This window comes from Oryx dammah, unplaced genomic scaffold (genome assembly GCF_014754425.2).
Source record: "Oryx dammah isolate SB20612 unplaced genomic scaffold, SCBI_Odam_1.1 HiC_scaffold_1, whole genome shotgun sequence".
In the NCBI taxonomy this organism is placed as follows: Eukaryota; Metazoa; Chordata; class Mammalia; order Artiodactyla; family Bovidae; genus Oryx; species Oryx dammah.
The window spans coordinates 75,149,835-75,173,588 of record NW_024070185.1 but is presented as its reverse complement, the minus strand read 5'-3'; the positions used below and the strand labels follow the sequence as shown (position 1 = coordinate 75,173,588).

The 23,754-nt window shown below is 40.2% G+C and overlaps 1 protein-coding gene across 2 annotated transcripts in view; it reads left to right on the top strand.

Moving 5' to 3' along the window:
- Positions 1–23,754, top strand: part of FRMD3 (FERM domain containing 3) — a 345,545-nt gene that overhangs the window by 144,800 nt on the left and 176,991 nt on the right. For both annotated transcript variants that reach the window (XM_040244433.1, XM_040244429.1), the window contains exon 2: positions 16,416–16,520. In XM_040244433.1, coding sequence (XP_040100367.1) covers positions 16,416–16,520 — 105 coding nt within the window. The remainder of the gene's footprint in view (positions 1–16,415; positions 16,521–23,754) is intronic.

Genomic DNA, 23,754 nt, shown 5'->3' with positions numbered 1-23,754 from the left:
ATCTTGCATTAATTAGTGTGGTACATTTGTTAACTTGATGAACCAATAGTGATACATTATTATTAACTAAATTCCCTAGTTTATATTAGGGTTCCACTTTGTTATATAGTCTATAGATTTTGACAAATACGTCACAAATCCACCCCTAAGTGTCACACAGAGTAGTCTCACTGCTCTAAGATGATGTTCTCCCTGTTCACTCCTCCCTCCCACCTCAGTTCAGTTCAGTTCAGTCGCTCAGGCATGTCTGACTCTTTGCAACCCCATGAACTGCAACACGCCAGGCCCCCCTGTCCATCACCAACTCCTGGAGTCCACCCAAACCCATGTCCATTGAGTCAATGATGCCATCTAACCATCTCATCCTCTGTCATTCCCTTCTCCTCCTGCCCTCAATCTTTCCCAGCATCAGGGTCTTTTCAGATGAGTCAGCTCTTTACATCAGGTGGCCCAAGTATTGGAGTTTCAGCTTCAGCATTAGTCCTTCCAATGAACACTCAGGACTGATCTCCTTTAGGATGGACTGGTGTGATCTCCTTGCAGTCCAAGGGACTCTCAAGCATCTTCTCCAACACCACAGTTCAAAAGCATCAATTCTTCATTGCTTAGCTTTCTTCACAGTCCAACTCTCATACCCATACATGACTCATGGAAAAACCATAGCCTTGAATAGATGGATCTTTGTTGACAAAGTAATGTCTCTGCTTTTTAATATGCTCTCTAGGTTGGTCATAACTGTCCTTCCAAGGAGTAAGCGTCTTTTAATTTCATGGCTGCAATCACCATCTGCAGTGATTTTGGAGCCCAGAAAGATAAAGTCATCCACTCTTTCTTCATCTATTTGCCATGAAGTGATGGGACAGATGCCATGGTCTTCATTTTCTGAATGTTGAGCTTTAAGCCAACTTTTTCAGTCTCCTCTTTCACTTTCATCAAGAGGCTCTTTAGTTCTTCTTTACTTTCTGCCCTAAGAGTGGTGTCATCTGCATATCTGAGGTTATTGATATTTCTCCCAACAATCTTGATTCCAGCTTGTGCTTCTTCCAGCCCAGCGTTTCTCATGATGTACTCTGCATAGAAGTTAAATAAGCAGGATAACAATATACAGCCTTGATATACTCTTTTTCCTCTTTGGAACCAGTCTGTTGTTCCATGTCCAATTCTAACTTGCTTCCTGACCTGCATATAGGTTTCTCAAGAGGCAGGTCAGGTGGTCTATATTCCCATCTCTTTCAGAATTTTCCACAGTTTACTGTGATCCACACAGTCAGTAGCCACTGATCTTTTTACTGTCTCTATAGTTTTGCCTTTTCCAGGATGTCATTTGTACACAATATAATAGGTAGCCTTTTCGGACTAGTGTCTTTCCCTTAATGATGTGCATTTAAGTTTCCTTTCCCTGGTGGCTCAGATGGTAAAGAATCCTCCTGCCAATGCAGAGGACCGGGGTTTGATCCCTGGGTTGGGAAGATCCCCTGGAGAATGAAATGGCAACCCACTCTAGTATTCTTGTCTGGAGAATTCCATGGCGAAAGGAGCCTGGCAGGCTAGAGTCCATGCTATCACAAAGAGTTGGACACGACTGAGTGACTTTTACTTTATTCTTTCATGTCAGGGCTTAAAAGCGAATTTCTTTTTACCACTGAATATTATCCCATTATATAGATGTACCAGTTTTTTTATACTTATATCTATTGAAGGACATCTTGTTTGCTTCCAATTTGGGGAACCTGTGAATAATGCAGCTATAAACACTTGTGTTCACATTTTTGTATGGCCATAAGATTTTTACTCATCAGGGTGAATATCTAGGAGTAAAATTACTGGATTGAGCCTACATTCAACTTCGTAAGAAACAGCCAAACTATCTTTCAAAGTGACTGCACCCTTTTATGTTTCTGTCAGGAGTGAATGAGAGTTCCTGTTGCTCCACGTCCTTGTCAGTATTTGGTGTTGTCAGTGTTTGGGATTTTAGCTATCTAATAGGTATGTGGTGGTATCTTGGTGTTGTTTCAGTTTGCAATTCTCTAATGACATATGTTGTGGAGCATCTTTTCATGTGTTCTTTGATGAATTGTCTGTTAAGGTCTTTTGCCCACTTTTAAAACTGTTTGTAATTTATTGTTGAATTATGAGTGCTTTGTATATTTTTGGATAAAAATCCTTTGTCAGATATGTGTTTCACAAGCACTTCAAATCTTGGCTTGTTTTTTCATTCTCTGAACAGTTTTCTTTTGCAGAATGAATGTTTTAAATTTTAATGAAGTCCAACTTATTAATTTGTTTCTGTCATCAGTTATGCTTTTTGGATTGTATATGAAAAGCCACTGAAAACCCAGGTCACCTAGATTTTGTCCTATATTTACTTCTGGAGGTTTTAGAGTTTGTGGTTTACATGTAGGTCTATAATCCATTTTGAGTTAATTTTTTCAAAGGTGTAAGGTCTGCATCCAGATTCTTTTTTTTTTTTTCTTTTTGCATGTGTATTTCTAGTTGTTCTAGCACCATTTGTTGAAAAGACTTTCATTTCTCAGTTGAACTGTCTTTGCTCCTTTGTCAAAGGCTAGTTTACTACATTTCTGTGTGTCTATTTCTGGGCTCTGCGGTTATGGGCTCTTTATTCTGGTCTCTGCCTTATTTGTCAGTTACCCTGCCAATAGCACACTGTCTTGATCACTGAAGCTTTATACCAAGTCTTGGAGTTGAGTAGTGTCAGTCCTCTGACTTTGCTCTTCATCAGTATTGTATTGGCCATTCTGGATCTTTTCCCCTTTCTGTAATAACATTAGAATCAGATTGTTGACATACACAAAGGAACTGCTGAGATTTTAACTGGGCTTGCGTTGAATCTGTAGCTCAAGTTGGGAAGAACTGACATTTTGACAATATAGAGTCTTACCTGCCTGAACATGGAATAGCTCTCCATTTAGTCAGATATTCTTTTGCTTCTTTCATCAGAATTTCATAGTTTTCCTCACATAGGTTTTGTATACATTTGTACCAGTGTGTTTAATATTTTTGGTGTCTGTATAGAATGGACTTTTGGACTCTGAGGGAGAGGGAGAGGGTGGGATGATTTGGGAGAATGGCTTTGAAACATGTATACTATCATGTAAGAAACGAAGTGCCAGTCTATGTTCGATACAGGATACAGGATGCTTGGGGCTGGTGCATGGGGATGACCCAGAGAGATGATATGGGATGGGAGGTGGGAGGGCGATTCAGGATTGGGAGCTTGTATACACCCGTTGTGGATTCATGTCAGTGTATGGCAAAACCAATACAGTATTGTAAAGTAAAATAAAGTAAAAATAAAATTAAAAAAAAATAATATTTTTGGTGGTAATGTAAATGGTGCTGTTCTCAATTTCAACTTACAGTTGTTCTTTGCTAATATATAGGAAAGCAATTCACTTTTAGGGGGCTGCGCTGGGTTTTCATTGCTGCACACAATGAAACTCTCTAGTTGTGGAGAACAGGAGCTACTCTAGTTGTGGTGTGTGAGCTTCTCATGGCTGTGGCTTCTCCTGTAGAGCACAGGCTTACAGTATGTGGGCTTTAGTAGTTGCTGCATGTGGTCTCAGTAGTTGCAACACACAGGCTTAGTTACCCTGCAGCACGTGGGATCTTCCCAGACTAGGGATCAAACCAGTGTCCCCTGCATTGTAAGGTGGATTCTTAACCCCTGGATCTCCAGGGAAGCCCTCAATTCACTTTTGTATATTTTGCTTTGTATCCTACAACCTTGCTATAATTACTTTTTAGTTCAAGGAAATTTTCTTTTGTCTATTCTTTTGGGTTTTCTGCAAAGACAATCATGTAATCTTCAAATAGAGACAGTTTTATTGCCTCCTTCCCAATCTGTCTGCCTTTCATTTACTTCTTTTATTTATTTGGCTGCACCAGATTTTAGTTGTCTTTTATTTCCTTCTTACTGCATTAACTAGAACTTTCAAGATGATGTTTTAGAAGTAATGAGGAGGCTGTCCTTGCCTGTATCTGATCTTAGTGAGACAGCATCTAGTTTCTCTCAGTTAAGTATGATGTTAGCTTTGGCTTAAAGCATCTAGTTTTTCTCTGTTAAGTATGATGTTAGCTGTTTTGCAGATGTTCTTTATCCAGTGAAGAATCATTTCATCTTTAATCATTGGCTATAATAACCAAATCAAGCAGACTTGGTTTTAAATATTGACTTTGCTACTGTCTAGCTGTGTTGACCCTGAATGAGTTAATTACACTTTCTGAACCTTGGATTCCTTAGCTTAAAAAAAAAAAAAACACAACACTTTTTGAATTGTGGAAAGGACTGGAACTGGAAAACTCTAAAATCATTCAGAGGTTCAGTTCAGTAGCTCAGTTGTGTCCAGCTCTTCGCAACCCCATGGACTGTAGCACACCAGGCTTCGCTGTCCATCACCAACTCCCAGAGCACTCATTCAGAGGTGAGTGCCCTTAACAATTGGGGCTGACAGTGCACTAAACTCTGAAACAGGAAAAAGAGTAAAAGATGGGACAGAAAAAACCTTTTGAATATTGGGCAGTGGTAGAAATTGCTAAGAACAGTGAACACATCAAATATGATTCCTCAAACACGGGAACAGATCTGTGTGCCAGTCAGAAGAGAGACAGCCCTCTGATTCAGTGCAGACACACAGCCCATCCTTTAGGATGGAAGCTGTGGAACACTGGAGAGATGACTGAGGTGGAAAACACTCAGAAGAAGAGCAAATAGATGGAACCATGACTGACAAACCACTCTGGCAGTCACCTTGGTCTCCCTTCAGAAGAGGCCATTCAGGACTAGGGCAGTGGAGTGAGCAGCCAACCTGTCCCGGCTGCTTTATCTTCTTGTGGGTGCAGTTTTGTTTTATTTCTTCCATAGGACCCCTTTATCTTCCCCAGCCTTGATACAAGTACACTCCTAGCTGTGAGGATGGCAGTATATTTCTGTCTCCTCAGAGAGTATAGAGGCTACCACAGAACTGAGGTAGTGGGTTTTGACTCTCTACCAAAGACCCTGGTGGGTCTAGGTGGCCACTTTTGTCTGACCTTTACTTTTAGCCAGATACTCATTTTCAGGCGGTTGGTTTTTTCCCCAGTAAATGTCTGGCTTTGGTATTTGTTTGTTATTTTCTAGCTTTTAGGTCACTGCTACAGTCATAACTATGCCCTCCCTTCTCCCACATTATAAATATGTATTGTTTACAAAAATGCCTTTAATCAATCTAGCCTATATTTTCCTAATTATATTAGCCATAATATGCTGGTTATTACTATGAAGGAGATAAATATTCAGAATTAGGTCTTCAGCTTCTTGAAACCTTGGTTTTACCTTTTATATTTCTGAAAAGAATAACATAAATGAAACATTTTAAATTTATGTTTGAGAACCACAGGTTGAACCATGAGAGATTCCTCTATACTTGTTTTCCTTTAAATTTCTCTTCATTTAAACAGCCTTAATATTACTTCTTTCCTCAATGTCTGAGGATGATACAATTTTCTGAATGTATTTTCCAGCCAGATTTTAAATACCAGTTACTGGCTGCAATAGGAAGGAACAATTAACAAAGTGATATATCACTTGCTATTTAAATTCCAATTATAAAAGCTAATTCCTTTCTAACACGATACTCTGTTTTGGTTAAAGCTGAGGTGTCTCCCAAACAAAATGTATGAATTTACACAAATATGGTTGAACTTTTTAAGCATAGATATAAACAGTGCATTTTTTATGTTATTCAATCAAACCATAATCTTTCTTAAATCAACAAATGCTTATTCTTCACAATAGAAGCAGAACTATTCAGTTTGCCAGTTTTCTAGTTCTATCTTTCATTTATCTGCCTATGAAAGTGAATGGATTGAGGCTCTTAATTCATGCAAGAAATGTAACCACCTGTTCCTAGAAGACACACACGCATGCATGCTAAGTTGCTTCAGTTGTGTCTGACTCTTTGTGACCCCATGGATTGTAGCCCACCAGGCTCCTCTGTCTGTTGGATTCTCCAGGCAAGAATACTGGCATGGGTTGCCATGCCTTCCCTTAGGGAAATCTTCCTGACCCAGGGATTGAACCCACGTCTCTTAGTCTCCTGCGTTGACAGGCAGGTTCTTTATCACTAGCACCACCTGGGAAGCCCAGAAGACATGCTCCTGGCAGCAAACTGAGTATGCACTTGCTGTTTTGGGCCTCACCATTGTCTAGAAGCCCCGTTTGGAGTCTCTAGGTATCCACATGGGAATTGGATTCTTCCTTCCCAGGTGGAAGACCCAGCAGAGACTGACCAAGCTGCTCTTCCCTATACGTGCAGACACGGGGGGCCGCCCCTTCTCAAGAGCAGCTCCTGCAAGCAAAGAATTCCAAACAAAAGGGCCCTTTGAACTGGAAACTCACAACCTTTATTACTAGAAAACTAGGTCTGGCAGCCCCACTTCTGTTTGTCAGAGAGGGTTCCTGGGGTGCCAGCCCCAAAATGAACTGTTTCCAGTGTCCTGGTCTGTGCTTCAGATTCTTCAGACTGCCTGTTCCCCTCATCTCAGTGATCCTCCCTACAGTCTGGCCTGTGTTGGAGCCTTCTTCCCTCCAAAGGTCCTAGAACTTCAGTGGCTGGACAGCTTCAGAGGGCAGCTCAAACCTGTGTCCATTGAGGACTTTTCCTGGCTATGAGGATGCTTCTGAGTAGTTAAAGGAAAATTCTTTCAAGGAACCCTTTCAAAAAGCCTCTAGTTTGCCTCAGATTAGGGTTGTAAACACATTTCTCTAGGGGTTAGAGAAGTGAACATCTGGAAGTTCATGGTTCACGTATTGCTGAAGCCTGGCTTGGAGAATTTTGAGCATTACTTTACTAGCGTGTGAGATGAGTGCAATTGTGCAGTAGTTTGAGCATTCTTTGGCACTGCCTTTCTTCGGGATTGGAATGAAACTGACCTTTTCCAGTCTGTGGTGTTGGAGAAGACTCTTGAGAGTCCCTTGGACTACAAGGAGATCCAACCAGTCCATTCTGAAGGAGATCAACCCTGGGATTTCTTTGGAAGGAATGATGCTAAAGCTGAAACTCCAGTACTTTGGCCACATCATGCAAAGTGTTGACTCATTGGAAAAGACTCTGATGCTGGGAGGGATTGTGGGCAGGAGGAGAAGGGGACGACCGAGGATGAGATGGCTGGATGGCATCACTGACTCGATGAACATGAGTCTGAGTGAACTCCAGGATTTGGTGATGGACAGAGAGGCCTGGCGTGCTGAGATTCATGGGGTTGCAAAGAGTTGGACACGACTGAGCGACTGAACTGAACTGAACTAGAGAAGTGAGGGAAGTGGAAGACTGGGTGATGATACGTGGAAATGTGGTAGATTGCAGGGTTCCCCTACCATAGAAGAGGCAGTGATCCTGAGCTGAGCAAACCTTCATGGTCTACCTTCCAGACCCTCTACGAGCAGCCAGCATCCAGATATCATATGCAGTTTCCCAGTTTAAAGACACAAAAACACCATGCTGGCCAAATAGAACCTGTTGGTAGATGGACTTAACTCTCTGGTTCTTTAGTCAGTAACCTCTGACTGTGTTTCACATCAGCACTGTCATTCTCTTTGTGCTCTTCTGCTTGTCTTGAGGCACTGGTTTACCTTCTCACCAGAGGCAACATGTTGAGCATGATAAGCAGAAAGATCAACTTGTACTGTCAGAAACAACAAGGAATGTTGTTGGCATCCTTGGAAGTTCTCACTTAGGGTGAGCTTCCTGATTGATGATCTGCAAACACAAGCTCCACTTTCCTTGTAAATAGTTTGGTTTCAAAACGGCTGCAGCAGTTCCTGGCCTCAGGCTTTTATGTAACAACATCCAGAATGAACAGAAAGTCTCTTCCATAAACTCTTTCAGAACAGCGAGAACCATCTCAGAAACATCAGTCAATTGCTCCTCAGGTCTCATTGGCCAAAACTAGGTCATGTGTCTTTTCCTGAACCAATCAGATAAGGGAGATGTGAAAACCCTTTCAGTAACTCAGCTTGAGTCCAGAAGGTAATAGTGGCTTATGGTTTCCTGAGGCTCATGTTCTTTGTGTCCACTTGTGTTTGCATATAACGTTTATACACATGCATGTGCATGCCTGAACTGAATAAAATCTGGGTTCTTTTAGGAAAGACAAAGGGGTGTATCAATGCTGGGCAATTAACCTGTTGACGTCTATGCTAATATGGTTTGTATTTTATAAAACTGCCTCTCTGTAGATCTGGTATAATGGTCGATAACCCAGAGCTTCTTCCTACCAGGGTCCAAATTCTAGTAACTGGGGCACTTGATACTTTTCCCTAATCCTCATACCATTGTTTTCTTCTGTCTCTACATAGAGAAAAGGAGGAATATTGCAAATTGGGTTCCTACAACTGCTTAGGCATGTTGGACCTGGGTTTGACACACAAACAACTTTTCTGAGTCCATTTAAAAAATCTGTGACATGGGGAGAACATGAGTTACCTGTTAGTCTACCTGTTATTAGGAGATTAAATGTATGTACCACAGTTCTTGGGGTACAGTAAGTGTTCAGTATATAGTAATTATCATTGTTATGTTCATACCTTCATTCCTGAAGTTACCTATTCAAACCCTGAATATTGGTTTATAGCAACACATTAAGTATTTTGGGGGTTAGTACTCTTTTCCTCATTTAACCAATATCTAAAAGGTAGCAAAATGTCTTGAATATACATATGTATAACTGAATCACTTTGATTTACATGTGAAACTAACATAATATTGTAAATCAACTATATTTCAAAAACATTTTAAAAATTTATATTAAAAGGAATTCTTCAGCAAAACAAAAACCATGACCTGAAGTTTTAGGAATTAGGGGTTGAAATTTGCCATACTTTTTCACTGAAGACAAGCCATGGCTGATTTAGTCAGTGGATTTTTCATGTCCTTTTTCTTTAAGCACAAATATATTGTTGTTTTAACCTTGTCATTGAACCAGGGAGTTGAAGTAAATGCATCATCAGCAACTGAAGACAAGGAGTTAAGCAAAAAAAAAAAAAAAGAGTTATTTGTCTCTTTGTTCAGTTTTTCTTCCATAGAGGCCAATTCTCAGAAGTGAATACAATTTCTCTTAACTTCCTTCTATATTATTATTAGTAGTAATGATATCTTACATTGGTATAGTGCTTTACAGTTTGCAAAAATGCTTTCATGTTTTACAAACCACAGATTTTTAAGGGCTGTGAGATTATAGATTGTGTTTTGCCCATTATTTTTCTCTAATTCCTATCCCAATGCCTGTTGTATGACAGATGTTTAACAAATAGGTGAATAAGCCTCAAATTACCTGGTGGGGTAGATTTGGGAGTTATCATTGTTATTACCCTTTCATGCAAGAAGAAACTAAGTCTCAGAGATTTCATGACTTAAGGCTTTCTAGTACAAACTTTGGGGCGAGGAGGAGAGAGGGATTTTCTGAAAAATAGTCTAGTTTTTGAATGTGAAAATTAGGTTCTTTTCTAATCTGTGAAAAGAGAACCCTGAGATATTGTGGGATTACTGGAAGAAGTTCAGGGATCACATGCAAAATAAAGATTATCAAAAAAATGGAAAGAGGAGGTGGAGAGAGGGCCCAGCCCCCTTCACTGTTTGAGGCTCCTGGTATAAAGAGACCCCACACCAAACCCTCAAACATGGCAGCCTGATTTAGGTCAGTGTGTTAAACTCTGGTGAGAAACTAGTACTGGATCTTGTTCCTCCAATCTGATTTTGACCAATACTTGTAGAAAACACAGTACAATAAATTACTGTAATGTCTGCACTTATGGCCCAGTAACAAAGATTCTACATTCTAGCAAGTCCATAGACCACACCTTGACTGGATTGGTTTAGATTTTTAACACACTAAAAATGTGGTAAAGAAAGAATCCACTTGCCAATGCAGGAGACACAAGAGATGTACTTGCAATCCCTGGGTTGGGAAGATCCCCTGGAGGAAAGCACGGTAACCCACTCCAGTATTCTTGCCTGGAGAATCCCATGGACAGAGAAGCCTGGCGGGCTACAGTCCATGAGGTCACAAAGAGTCAGACATGACTGAGCAACTGAGCATAGTGCACACAAAAATGTTAAACAACAATATTTACAATATTTTAGGATAGTCTTTGTAAGTGTCAATTCACAGTGCACTGTTGGTTGTGTGGACCAGTTTTGGGATGCGAGTTTGTGTACGATAAACAGATTATTCTTTCAACCCCGAGACTATATAACTTCATTTAGAGAGGGCATCAAAATCTATTTCAAGTGCTTTCTTGAGGTGTGGACCATAACATCCTACTGACCTTTGTAGAAGACCCTGCTCACGCATTTGTGCCCTATTGTTCTCCACATGTGTGAAATGCTGTTGTGATTAATAAATCACAACTTGTGTAACAGCTCTTAGGAAGCTAGTTGATTTTTCTTTACTCTTCAGTTGGTACCAAAAATATAACTGCTTTCTTGTGGGAGAATCAACGAAATTTTGACATTAAAAAGAAGCCTTTATATTAATACTTGAAATCCTTGGTAACCACTTCTCTGTGTAGACCTTGAAAGATTAGGGTGAAAGTCAACTAATTCTACTATGTTTGAAGAATCTCTAAAAATAGAACTAGGTGTCTTGCCCGAGACTCACTGTTAGTTTCCAGAACCTAGGTTTTCCATGAGAGAAAGCAGTGCCTTGTTTTTTGTTTCAGTAACACTCAGTGTGCTAGACATTGGGTTAGGTAGACACTAAGAGTGTGAATAATGGCCTCCACTATCAGAAACCTCAGGAGGAAACCAATGGAAGGTCTGAGTCATTCATCAGAGTTCTAGGGGCGAGAGGTGTGGGGTAGAACCAGCGATCACCCCTAAGCTCATTTGCTGAAGTGAGGTGTGTGGGACTGGCCACTGGACTTCTACACCCTTGCATTACTGATCCCCAAACAAACTTTTCCAACTCTTGATACTGGGTCCAGGTGGTCTTTTTGTTTAGGCAAGTGCTGGGCTTCATGCACAAAAATGAGATTGATAGGAATTTCCATGACTTCAGAGCATTGTCATGCTCTCCAGGCAGGAGTGGAACAGAACAGAACATGAAGATGTAAACTGGCTTCCTTGGCACGAGGAAGCAACACAGAGCATCTAGAGATGATGAGATTGGCTGACAGCCTGCAGATTCTGTTTCTGTTTCAGATTCTGGGCAGTTTCTGTTCTCTAGGCTGGAAAAATCTTTGATCTTTCTGACTTAGGAACAGACAATTCACAGGGGAAAATGGGCATTTTTTTCTTTTTGAGAAAAAAAATGTACCTTCTGGATACAGATACAATTTTTACACTCTTCCCAGGGATGGGGGAGCCTGGTGGGCTGCTGTCTATGGGGTCGCACAGAGTCGGACACGACTGATGTGACTTAGTGGCAGCGGCAGCAGCAGCATATTGGGAAAAGTTCTCTAGACCAGTGCTGCTCAAACTTGAATGAGTGTATGAATAACTGAGAGATCTTACTGAAGTGTAGGTTAGGTTCACTTGGTCTAGGACAGTGCCTAGAATTCTGTTTCCAACAAGCTCCCTCCTAAGTCAGGCTGAGTTTGCTACAATATTGCTGGACTGAGAGTGGTGCTCTGAGGAGCACAGACCTGGAATCCACGTGGAAGCCTAGACTCATGGGAACTGGCCTCATCTGCTTTGGTGGGAGGCATTGATCCCTGTTTCTCCAGGGTGTATTATCCAGTCAGTACATTGTCTGCAGTGGTGTTTCCTTCTCTCAAGGTTCTTAAGTAGTCAGAGATATTGCTTTAGAGTATATATTGGTTGCTGTGCTTAATCATTAAAAAAGTCTTTGTTGTGCTTTGGAGTACTACTTCTTCTTCAGGGCACAATGCTAGCAGTAGCTGTCTTGCACAGTCAAGGCCTGTTCAATCCCCCATCATTACAAGGCATTGCCTTAACCCACAGGTCTTGTGTGTCTCACATATGTTGAGGGTAGTCCACCATAGTAAATTCTGCTGTGGAGAGCTTGGCAATCTAATCATAGAATGATGAACTTGTGTTATGTTCAGTGACTTGATCCTGCAGCTGCATAAGATGGACAGGTTGCAGAATAGATCTTTGAAAGGTACTATATCCATTGATTATATTCTGGACATCAAATGTAGCTGTCATCAGATATAGCTTGTCATTTGAGCCTCCTGGTTTAAAAACTATTACAGAAATCTATCCATTTTGACGTTTTGTCCCTTTTGAGCTACATCAAATGGGTTCTGTTAGAAAGAAAGAAAAGATTAAAAGCTCATCCGAATTTATGCTCAAAAGCGATTTCAGGAAAATTGAGGCTTCACATCACAGTATATGCTTATAAGCACTAATCCTTTGCTCAGTGCACTGCATCCCAGGCCAGTGAATGACTTCTTCATCAGGTGGCAGTGGTTTCTAATGAAAAAATAATCATGTAGCATAGACCAAACCAATCTTCCAAAATTGTTTTTTTTTTTTAATTTATTTATTTTTTATTTTACTTTACAATTCTGTATTGGTTTTGCCATACATTGACATGAATCCACCACGGGTGTACATGCGTTCCCAAACATGAACCCCCCTCCCACCCCCCTCCCCACAACATCTCTCTGGGTCATCCCCGTGTACCAGCCCCAAGCATGCCATATCCTGCATCGTACATAGACTGGCAATTCGATTCTTACATGATATTATACATGTTTCAATACCATTCTCCCAAGTCATCTCACCCTCTCCCTCTCCCACTGAGTCCAAAAGTCCGTTATACACATCTGTGTCTTTTTTGCTGTCCTGCATACAGGGTCATCATTGCCATCTTCCTAAATTCCATATATATATGTTAGTATACTGTATTGGTGTTTTTCTTTCTGGCTTACTTCACTCTGTATAATTGGCTCCAGTTTCATCCATCTCATCAGAACTGATTCAAATGTATTCTTTTTAATGGCTGAGTAATACTCCATTGTGTATATGTACCACAGCTTTCTTATCCATTCATCTGCTGATGGACATCTAGGTTGTTTCCATGTCCTGGCTATTATAAACAATGCTGCGATGAACATTGGGGTACATGTGTCTCTTTCAATTCTGGTTTCCTCAGTGTGTATGCCCAGCAGTGATGGCTTCACAGCTGAATTCTACCAAAAATTTCGAGGAGTTAACACTTATCTTACTCAAACTCTTCCAGAAAATTGCAGAAGAAGGGAAACTTCCAAACTCATTCTATGAGGCCACCATCACCCTAGTACCAAAACCTGACAAAGATACTACAAAAAAAGAAAACTACAGGCCAATATCACTGATGAACATAGATGCAAAAATCCTCAACAAAATTCTAGCAATCAGAATCCAACAACACATTAAAAAGATTGTACACCATGACCAAGTGGGCTTTATCCCAGGGATGCAAGGATTCTTCAATATCCACAAATCAATCAATGTAATTCACCACATTAACAAATTGAAAAATAAAAGCCATATGATTATCTCAATAGATGCAGAGAAGGCCTTTGACAAAATTCAACATCCATTTATGATAAAAACTCTCCAGAAAGCAGGAATAGAAGGAACATACCTCAACATAATAAAAGCTATATATGACAAACCCACTGCAAACATTATCCTCAATGGTGAAAAATTGAAAGCATTTCCCCTAAAGTCAGGAACAAGACAAGGGTGCCCACTTTCACCACTACTATTCAACATAGTTCTGGAAGTTTTAGCCACAGCAATCAGAGCAGAAAAAGAAATAAAAGGAATCCAAATTGGAAAAGAAGAAGTAAAACTCTCACTGTTTGCAGATGACATGATCCTCTACATAGAAAACCCTAAAGACTCTACCAGAAAATTACTAGAGCTAATTAATGAATATAGTAAAGTTGCAGGATATAAAATCAACACACAGAAATCCCTTGCATTCCTATACACTAATAATGAGAAAGTAGAAAAAGAAATTAAGGAAACAATTCCATTCACCATTGCAACAAAAAGAATAAAATACTTAGGAATATATCTACCTAAAGAAACTAAAGACCTATATACAGAAAGCTATAAAACACTGATGAAAGAAATCAAAGAGGACACTAATAGATGGAGAAATATACCATGCTCATGGATCGGAAGAATCAATATAGTGAAAATGAGTATACTACCCAAAGCAATTTACAAATTCAATGCAATCCCTATCAAGCTTCCAGCGATATTTTTCACAGAACTAGAACAAATAATTTCAAGATTTGTATGGAAATACAAAAAAACACGAATAGCCAAAGCAATCTTGAGAAAGAAGAATAGAACTGGAGGAATCAACTTGCCTGACTTCAGGCTCTACTACAAAGCCACAGTCATCAAGACAGTATGGTATTGGCACAAAGACAGACATATAGATCAATGGAACAAAATAGAAAGCCCAGAGATAAATCCACACACATATGGACACCTTATCTTTGACAAAGGAGGCAAGAATATACAATGGAGTAAAGACAATCTCTTTAACAAGTGGTGCTGGGAAAACTGGTCAACCACTTGTAAAAGAATGAAACTAGATCACTTTCTAACACCGCACACAAAGATAAACTCAAAATGGATTAAAGATCTAAATGTAAGACCAGAAACTATAAAACTCCTAGAGGAGAACATAGGCAAAACACTCTCCGACATAAACCACAGCAGGATCCTCTATGATCCACCTCCCAGAATTCTGGAAATAAAAGCAAAAATAAACAAATGGGACCTAATTAAAATTAAAAGCTTCTGCACAACAAAGGAAAATATAAGCAAAGTGAAAAGACAGCCTTCCGAATGGGAGAAAATAATAGCAAATGAAGCAACTGACAAACAACTAATCTCAAAAATATACAAGCAACTCCTGCTGATCAATTCCAGAAAAATAAACGACCCAATCAAAAAATGGGCCAAAGAACTAAATAGACATTTCTCCAAAGAAGACATACGGATGGCTAACAAACACACGAAAAGATGCTCAACATCACTCATTATTAGAGAAATGCAAATCAAAACCACAATGAGGTACCACTTCACACCAGTCAGAATGTCTGCGATCCAAAAATCTGCAAGCAATAAATGCTGGAGAGGGTGTGAAGAGAAGGGAACCTTCCTACACTGTTGGTGGGAATGTAAACTAGTACAGCCACTATGGAGAACAGTGTGGAGATTCCTTAAAAAATTGCAAATAGAACTACCTTATGACCCGAAATTGTTTTAAAGTGGATTGGAAGAGTGGCTCACTTAAGGTCTCTGATTTCTTCATTTACTTTTGTAGGTCACATTCCATCCATACAACACTCCATGGGTTTGTCAGCGACTTTGATTGAAGCAGAAAGTTATCAAATATCCTGATGAGGGCTTGGAAGAGTCCTCGCTATTAAGGAGTTTTGTTGTAATATTTATCTTAATCAGATTTGGCTGATATGTCTCTTACTCATAGAACTTTAGAGGGAAAAATCATCTAGCCAATTTAGAATCTAGTCCAATCAACTCATTTTACTGATGTGGAGACAGCTGGGAAGTTTGCTCAAGGTCACCCGGACCTGTCTCTGAATCCCAGTCCTGGTCTTCCCCCAAACCCTGATCTACCACATGCTTTTGTATGTTGATTTATGGATGTGACGTCTGTGAGGCCTGAGGCAGCAGGTTTTCCACCTTCCCTGATGGGAATTGGGGTGGTTCCACTGATACATTTATTGCATTTCCTTACCATCTAGACCCTGTGTTCTAGCAGAGTCCCAGTAGGTTCACCAATGCTCTAGAAAGGCAAAATGACACAGAGCCCAGATTCTGCAGCCTGGTGGTCTAGGTCAAATCCTGCTTTGCTCCGTACATATTTTGTGACTTTAGGCAAGCCACTTAACCTCTCTTTAAATATAAAATGGGGACTTTCCTTGTAGGGCTATTGTGAAGAGTGAATGAATGAATACTACAGAGCAATTGGAGCAAGCAGCCAGATGTGTAGTATGTGGAATTGTGTGTGGTTTTGCAAACTATGGATCTCTGCTAGGCATTGAGCTATGAAATCAGTGTTCTAAATCATTAATAGCATTCTAGAAAGTAAATGGCAATGCTAGAGTTAAATAGTCAAATGTGCTGCATCTATGCAGGGCATTGCTTGGTGTTCTTTTGGTTCCTTTTTTGGTGTCCCTTTGGTTTCATGTGTGTGTGTGTGTGTGTGTGTGTGTGTATGTGTATAAAATAACTCACAGTGTGAAAATGAATTTCTCACTGTGGATTGCACTCAAGAGTTTGGAAGCCCGGCTCCAGGGACTGGAATGAGTGAATTGATTTCTGTACATGCAGCCCTATCAGGGTGAACGAGGCACATGTTAGACATGAATGTACAAGGCAAGCTCTGACTGAAACATAAACGTGCTTCTTTTGCAGAGGGAGACCAAAGGGCAGTTTCTTATTGACCACATCTGCAACTACTACAGTTTGCTGGAGAAGGACTACTTTGGCATTCGTTATGTGGACCCAGAGAAGCAGCGGGTAAGAGTTGACCATCATCTAGATCCGTTTTGGGGAGGCACTCAGCCTTTGAGGGTGCTGAATAGGTTCTTCTTAGAGCAATTGTGATGCATTTGATCTCATAATTATTGATCACATGGTTATTGACCAGCCCGGGGCATGTGTATATATGTCTGTGTGTGTATAAGAGTATATAAGAGTTTGGCACTGTTCTCACTGGACATATTGAGGCAGGGGGAAGGGAAATTTAACCTTAGGCCTTTCCAGAAAGCTGCTCCCACCTGACTGAAGAGAGAATGTTCTTGTGCCCTTTGGACCTAGAGTTTGCTGAAGCTTCTCAGACAGTCGTTACATAAAAATCTTATTATAGAGAAAAAGCCACCTTTCACTATAAAAAGCCATTGTTAGAGCATGGAACAAGGAGGTGATTGCCTGATGGGCAGGAGGTTTTCTTTTAGGTGATGAAAATGTTTGACACTTGATAGAAGTGATAGATATACACCATTGTGAGTGTTTTAAATACCACTTAAAATGTATACTTTAAAATGTTATGTTAATGAGTATTGCCTCAATTAAAAAAAAAAAACTTTGGCAGATTATGGGTAAAGTTACTTTGAAAAGTGTTAGTTGTTCAGTTGTGTCTGACTCTTTGTGACCCCATGGACTGTAGCCTACCAGGCTCCTCTGTGCATGGGATTCTCCAGGCAGGAATACTGGAGTGGGTTGCCACTTCCTCCTTCAGGGGATCTTCCTGAGACAGGGATCGAACCTGGGTCTCCTGCATTACAAGCAGATTCTTTACCATCTGAGCCACCAGAGAAGCCCAAAAGTTACTTTGAAAGCTTTCTCCTTAGGAACCACCAAATTTGACAGCCCCCGTTGTATTTCTTGGAGTAGGAAATGGCAACCCACTCCAGTATTTTTGCCTGGAGAATCCCATGGACAGAGGAGCCTGTCAGGCTACAGTCCATGGGGTCACAAAGAGACACAACTGAGTGACTGAGCATATTGTATTCCTATTCCTGGACACATGTATCCTTCATGGCCTCTGCTGGTGCATGAGTAGTCTTGCTTTTTGAGCGGGGGTCCCAGTCTAAGAGTGTTCAGGTGTGACATCTGCCAAGCTCACAGTGATATGTGTCCCTCACATTGAAAAGACCAGGAATCTCCATCCCAGCTCCTACCACCTAGGGGTTCTCATTCCTGCATGAGTCCCAGCTATGCATCAAAAGGCACTGTATCTGTTATCTGCTCCCATCTCTGTTCTTACCCTGCCCTACTGATAAGCATGGCAGTGTGTGAAGGGATCAGGTGGTTGTGACTACCCTTTTTAATTTGCTCTCCTCCTTACTGGTGGCCCTGGTCATCTTCCTATTTCTTTTTCCTCTCCTGGTTCTTGGTTTTGTGTTTACTGACCTTATACAGTGAGGGAGAGGCTCACAAAGTATATTTTTGTAAAGGAGGAGGATATTGAAGGGATAGATTAGTTTTCTGAAACATGGAGAATCTTATTTGCATTTCAGTAGGACCTAACCTTCTATAAAGGGATCTAAGGCAGTGGCTTGGAAGAAGGAGATTTTGGTTTCCTGTAGCACTTGCAGGAACCCTTGAATGAACCAAGTATTTACCTGAGTAAGAGGAAGGTGGCAGGACACTGTGAGGATGTGGGACTGCTATGAGATCACAGAGGGGATTTGTATGGTGTTTACTGTTGAGTAACAGTGACTCCCAGACTAGCCCTGCAACTAAGTCAGTTTAGGTGTTTGCTAAAATCGGTTAGTATGGACCTTATTCTAGACCCCCTGAATCAGAATTCCTGAGGCTAGGGCCAGGAAAAGGTATTTTAATTCATCTTGATTCTAATTTTGATGCGGCCATCCTAGCTTTGACTTCTGACCAGTGTTGGAGACTATGGCATAAAGACATTCATAGACATAATTTCTTATGGCCTGTGAAGATATTACTTACTCTTGTATGGAGAGAGTTCGAACCTACGTCTCTTGCGTCTCCTGCATTGGCAGGTGGATTCTTTACCACTAGCGCCACCTGGGAGGCCCCATGGAGAGAGAAACCGGCTCAAAAACATTGTTACTTACCAGCCCTAAGGGTAACAAGTGATGAAGTAAGTACTTGAATTTAGAATTATGGTTCAGAGTTCCCTTGGCCACACAGACTCTATGAACAACATCATTCATCTAACCACTGCTTAAAATGATTTTTATACAAAATTAACAGCCTACCTGCAGAAGTAATTCTAGCTACCATTCAGTTCAGGTCAGTTCAGTCGCTCAGTCGTGTCCGACTCTTTGCGACCCCATGAACCGCAGCACGCCAGGCCTCCCTGTCCATCACCAACTCCCGGAGTTCACTCAGACTCACGTCCTAGTTGAGCACTTATCATATGTAAGGAAATTTACTCATATGGTCTTTAGTCTTCGCCCCAGAAGGGGGAAACTGAGGCCCAGAGATACAGTTACAGCTAGTAATTGTAGAAGGAAGAATGGGATTTAAAACCACACTATTTCCATTTTATCTCTCAAGTGAAAATTTGAAACACAGCCTAGATTAGGAACCTGTGAATCCTTTTTATAAAGGGCTATACAGAAAATATTTCCAGCTTTCTGACTGATAAAACTTCTGTTGCAGTTCCTAAGTAATTAAATTCTAATGGAAAGTGGCTGTAGACAGTACCTCAATTAGTGGATGTGTGTGTGTTCCAGTAAAACTTTTTCTCCAATGAAAGTATTTCACAAAAAAGACAATTGGCCATAGTTTGCTGACCCTTGGCCTAGATAATAACTGGATACCACTTAAATGCATAAGCCTTTTTTGTCCCTCTTAACCCTCTCAGTGGGGAGATTCTGGATAAAATATTAATAAGCAGAGCCTTTTGAATTGGACTCAGATACAAATATGAATTCATGTTCGTAAATATACAGAGATAAATACAGAAATAAATATGTATGTGTATTAAGGTGGATAGCTAGTATGTATACGTATATTTCCAAGCTTCATCCATGGAGCTGGCTTAGAGGCAATGATACCACAGTAGTAATGAGCACACCTAGCTCTCAGACCTTGGTTTCAAATACCATATTAATAAAAGGAAGAAGAGCTTCTTGCAGAAATGGCTGACTCTAGAGCCAGTATAGGGAAATAACAAGGTGAGCCTGGAGCATCATGTGGCACCAGGAAATTAAAAAAAAAACAAAACTCAAAAAACCCAAATGTAGAGCACTAGGAAAGGCACTGAGCCAGCATGAAAGAACTGCCAATGACCAGAACTGAAGCAACAGAAGTGACCAAAACAGTAATAGTATTGAGTTATAATCCATAGAATAAATATTCATACTGATATAAATAACTGAATAGATAAATAAAAGAAGTGGTAGCTCTTCCTTACAGAGCAGTTCTAATTAATAAATATAGAGAGAATGAGAGAAATAAAAAGCCATTATTAGAGTGCCAAAATAATAATTGCTGTGGGCAAGATCCATTGACGAATGCTAAAATTAGTGGACAAAAGTTTGAGAAGAATCAAGATATTTGTGCAGTCTCAAGGTATCCTCTCCCCCAACCCACTCTCAGCCTGGTATTTTTTAATTACAAGAGGAAAAAGAAAAGCTTTATAGTGGAGAAACTTGGCAGACATCACTTTAACCAAGCGATCAGGATTAACATCAGCAATAAAAAGCCTTACCAACATCATGGACTCCCCGGATATCAAGCACTGAGAAGGGCACTCTTTCTCTGTGGTATTCTTTGCAATAATGCATAATTTCATTCAAATCTTGAGGGAACATCAGAAAAACTAAAGGGAGAGACATTCTCCAAAACAATTCACCCATACCCTTCAAGAATGTTCAGGTCGTGAAGGACAAGGAAAGATGGGGAAACTCTCACAGATTAGAGAGCTACATCACCTAAGACAATGTGGAATCCTGGACTGGATACTGGAACAGAGAAAAGTGTAGGAGTGGAAAAACTGGTGAACTCCAGGTTAAGTCTGTAGCTTAGTTAATAGTATTGGGTTAATATTAGTTTCTTAATTTTGACAATTGCTCTATGGCTATATAAGATGCTAACACTAGGGAAAGATGAGGCACCTTTTCTGTATATCTACAATTATTTTTTTAACTTGAAGTTTCTGGGTTATGTGCTTACTGTTCTTTATATTTTGATGTGGCTTAGCTTAATTTTTAGTGTCCAGATTCAGGTAGTAGATTAGTGGAAAAAATAAGGGCCACTCCAATACAAAACCATCTTCTCTGATGTATTCACTAAACTGCTTAGAGGGTTACCTGAATAGTTCTGATTTTCCTGTAATTTAGCTGTTACTGCCTTTTGATTTTGAGGATGCAATGTGAGTGTATCTTCCACATGGATTGCAGAGTAGTTACTATACAAAATTGTATGAACTTTGTACTCAGAAAGAGGCTTGAACTTTTTACTTAGAAAGATGCTTGGACTTTGTAATCACATGGATGCAAATTAAATCCCATCTCCGTTGGTTAATAAGTGTGATCTTGACCAAGTTATGAGCTTCTCTGAGTCTTTGTTCTGATTGTTAATATAGATAACAACACCTACATATGAAATTGATATGGGAATTAGATATGATATGTAAATGCTGAATAAATGATATATATGGAGTATGACATAGCATGTGTTATTTTTATTATTGATTGTTATTATTACTATTACTCTGCATTAGCTGGGCTTCCCAGAGGAAGCTAGTGTTAAAGAAATCACCTAGCAATGCAGGAGACATAAGAGACATGAGTTCAAGCCCTGGGTTGGGAAGATCCCCTGGAGGATGGCATGGCAACCCACTCCAGTATTCTTGCCTGGAGAATCCCATGGACGGAGAAGCCTGGTGGGCTACAGTCCATAGGGTCACAAAGAGTCAGACATGACTGAAGTGACTTAGCATCCTTGTACACATGCATTAGCTAGGTCTAGGTGAGGCAATTACATGAGGAAATACAGCCATGATTGGCAAGTCTAAAACCTAGAAATGTTAATGATAACTTCTTTCAAAGGCAGGATGGCCATTATTATGCTCTTTGGGGAGAGAAGAGGGAGGAAGAGAACCTTGGATAATTAGAAAAAGGGCTCAAAGACACAGCCATATGCTGATATGAGAGTCTTAAGCAGAGATTAGTTGACAAACCTTAGTTTGTTTTTTGTTTATTTGTTTTTAACCAGCTCATGTGCTTTTTCTCCATGGAAAATATTGAATTATTTAGATAGAAAGCTAATCAAGAAAAAATCAAGTTAGTTAGAAAAGCTGATGTGGAACTTATTCTGTTGTGGGAGTTGGTGGTTTGCCTACAACTCTTCACAATTTGATTTACAGTACACTATTGTGGAATATTAAATATTTAGCACTATTACATTTGGAATACCATATGTTTGACAAGATGTCTTGTGTCCCATATGCTGTGAGAGTGGTGAGGACTGAATCAGTAAATGATCACTACCTTTACTATTTAATAGCAAAGGCCCAGAATTTCCATTATTTTAAAATATTGATGTAAGAAGGGACAAACTGAATACTGGTTAATAAAATCCTCTCTAATGCCCACCACATTTATCTTCTAAAGAATTCATATAATCTTAGTTGCCTAAGATTAGGAAGAAAGTGAGTAGTAGTCTCCTCATTTACTGAAAGAGAAAGCTGAGACTACAAGTGTGGAAGTCTTGGGAGAAATAATTCCAGAAGAAAAAGATCTCATTTGGCTTATCCAAGTTTTTTTTTTTTTTCTTAAATGCAATCTTTCTACTACTTCTGCTCAGGTGCTGAGGTAACTTCTCTCTGGAAAGATGAAGTTTTGAAATAATTAGTTGGGTTTCATATTTCTAGTTCTGTGGCTTTGATTTGTTATGTTCATCCTCTGGATTTTCCTGGTTACTCTTCCATACTTCCCCTTTGGCCAAACCCAGCTAGGGAAGTCACCCCCACTGCTTTAGAGCTAAGGACATACCCCAACCCTAGCCAGTCAGAGGAGGAATTACACCAGGATTTTGATGTAGGTAGTTGGTTTATAGACTTCAGGGAGACTGAACCCAGTGCTTTTGATTTTTAACTTCCCTGTCTCTAAGCGTCTGTTTAACCCACTTACATGAGGGCCATTGCCTTTTCTAACTTAAGGGATATTCTGAAACATACCCAAGGACAGCAGATTTACTTTGTGAAACCACACCTCTGGGGCAGTCTCCGCAAGCACCCTTGTTTTAGGGCGTTCTGTGTCATGTGGCCACTGGATGTCCTTTCTGACAGGATGACCCAGGAAATCATGGATGCGGGGACATGCTGAACTTCCTCCAAATATAATTACAGCCTTGAGGTTTTTGTGTTGGCAGCCAGAAAGAACTAGTGAGCCTATCAGTGAGTTTTGTTAACAATGGGAAAAGATCTTGCCTATGTTAGAGCAATTTGCTTTTGTTGGCGGTACCTTTGGGGGAGGACATGGAATGGAAAAAGAAACAAGACCAGTGATTTGAAATTTCACTCTGGGGATGGTGCCAGGAAGCCAGATAGCATTATGTCCCACCAGCTGCTCCTTCCATTGAAAGGCTGCTTTCTGCTCCTGGGGAAATTGCTTCACAGATGCTTGAAACTAGGAATGAGAGGGGTACCTGAGATCTAGGACATTCCTAAACTGAAGAGGAGGGCTGTACTTCTGCCTCAAGTCATTGGTCATGAATTTGTCTGTTTAATGAGTCCTCTTTTTAAAAAAAAAAAAAAAAACATTTTTTAAAATTAGAAGATAATTACTTTACAGTATTGTGATGGTTTTTGCCTTACATCAACATGAATAAATATTAGGAATACATGTGTCCCCTCCCTCTGGAACCCCCCTGCCATCTCCCTTCCAATCCCACCCCTCTAGGTTGTCACAGAGCAAATGATTCCTCATTTAAGTATCAGGGGTATCAAAAATCAAGATTACTTGGATGTCTGTTTTAGGAGAGGTATGGACAAGTAGGAATCAGCAAACTAAAATGGATTGGAATGGGTGAATTTAACGCAGATGACCATTGTATCTACTACTGTGGGTAGGAATCCCTTAGAAGAAATGGAGTAGCCATCATGGTCACCAAAAGAGTCCAAAATGCAGTTCTTGGATGCAATCTCAAAAACGACAGAATGATCTCTGTTCGTTTCCAAGGCAAACCATTCAATATCACAGTAATCCAAGTCTATGCCCCAACCAGTAACGCTGAAGAAGCTGAAGTTGAACAGTTCTAT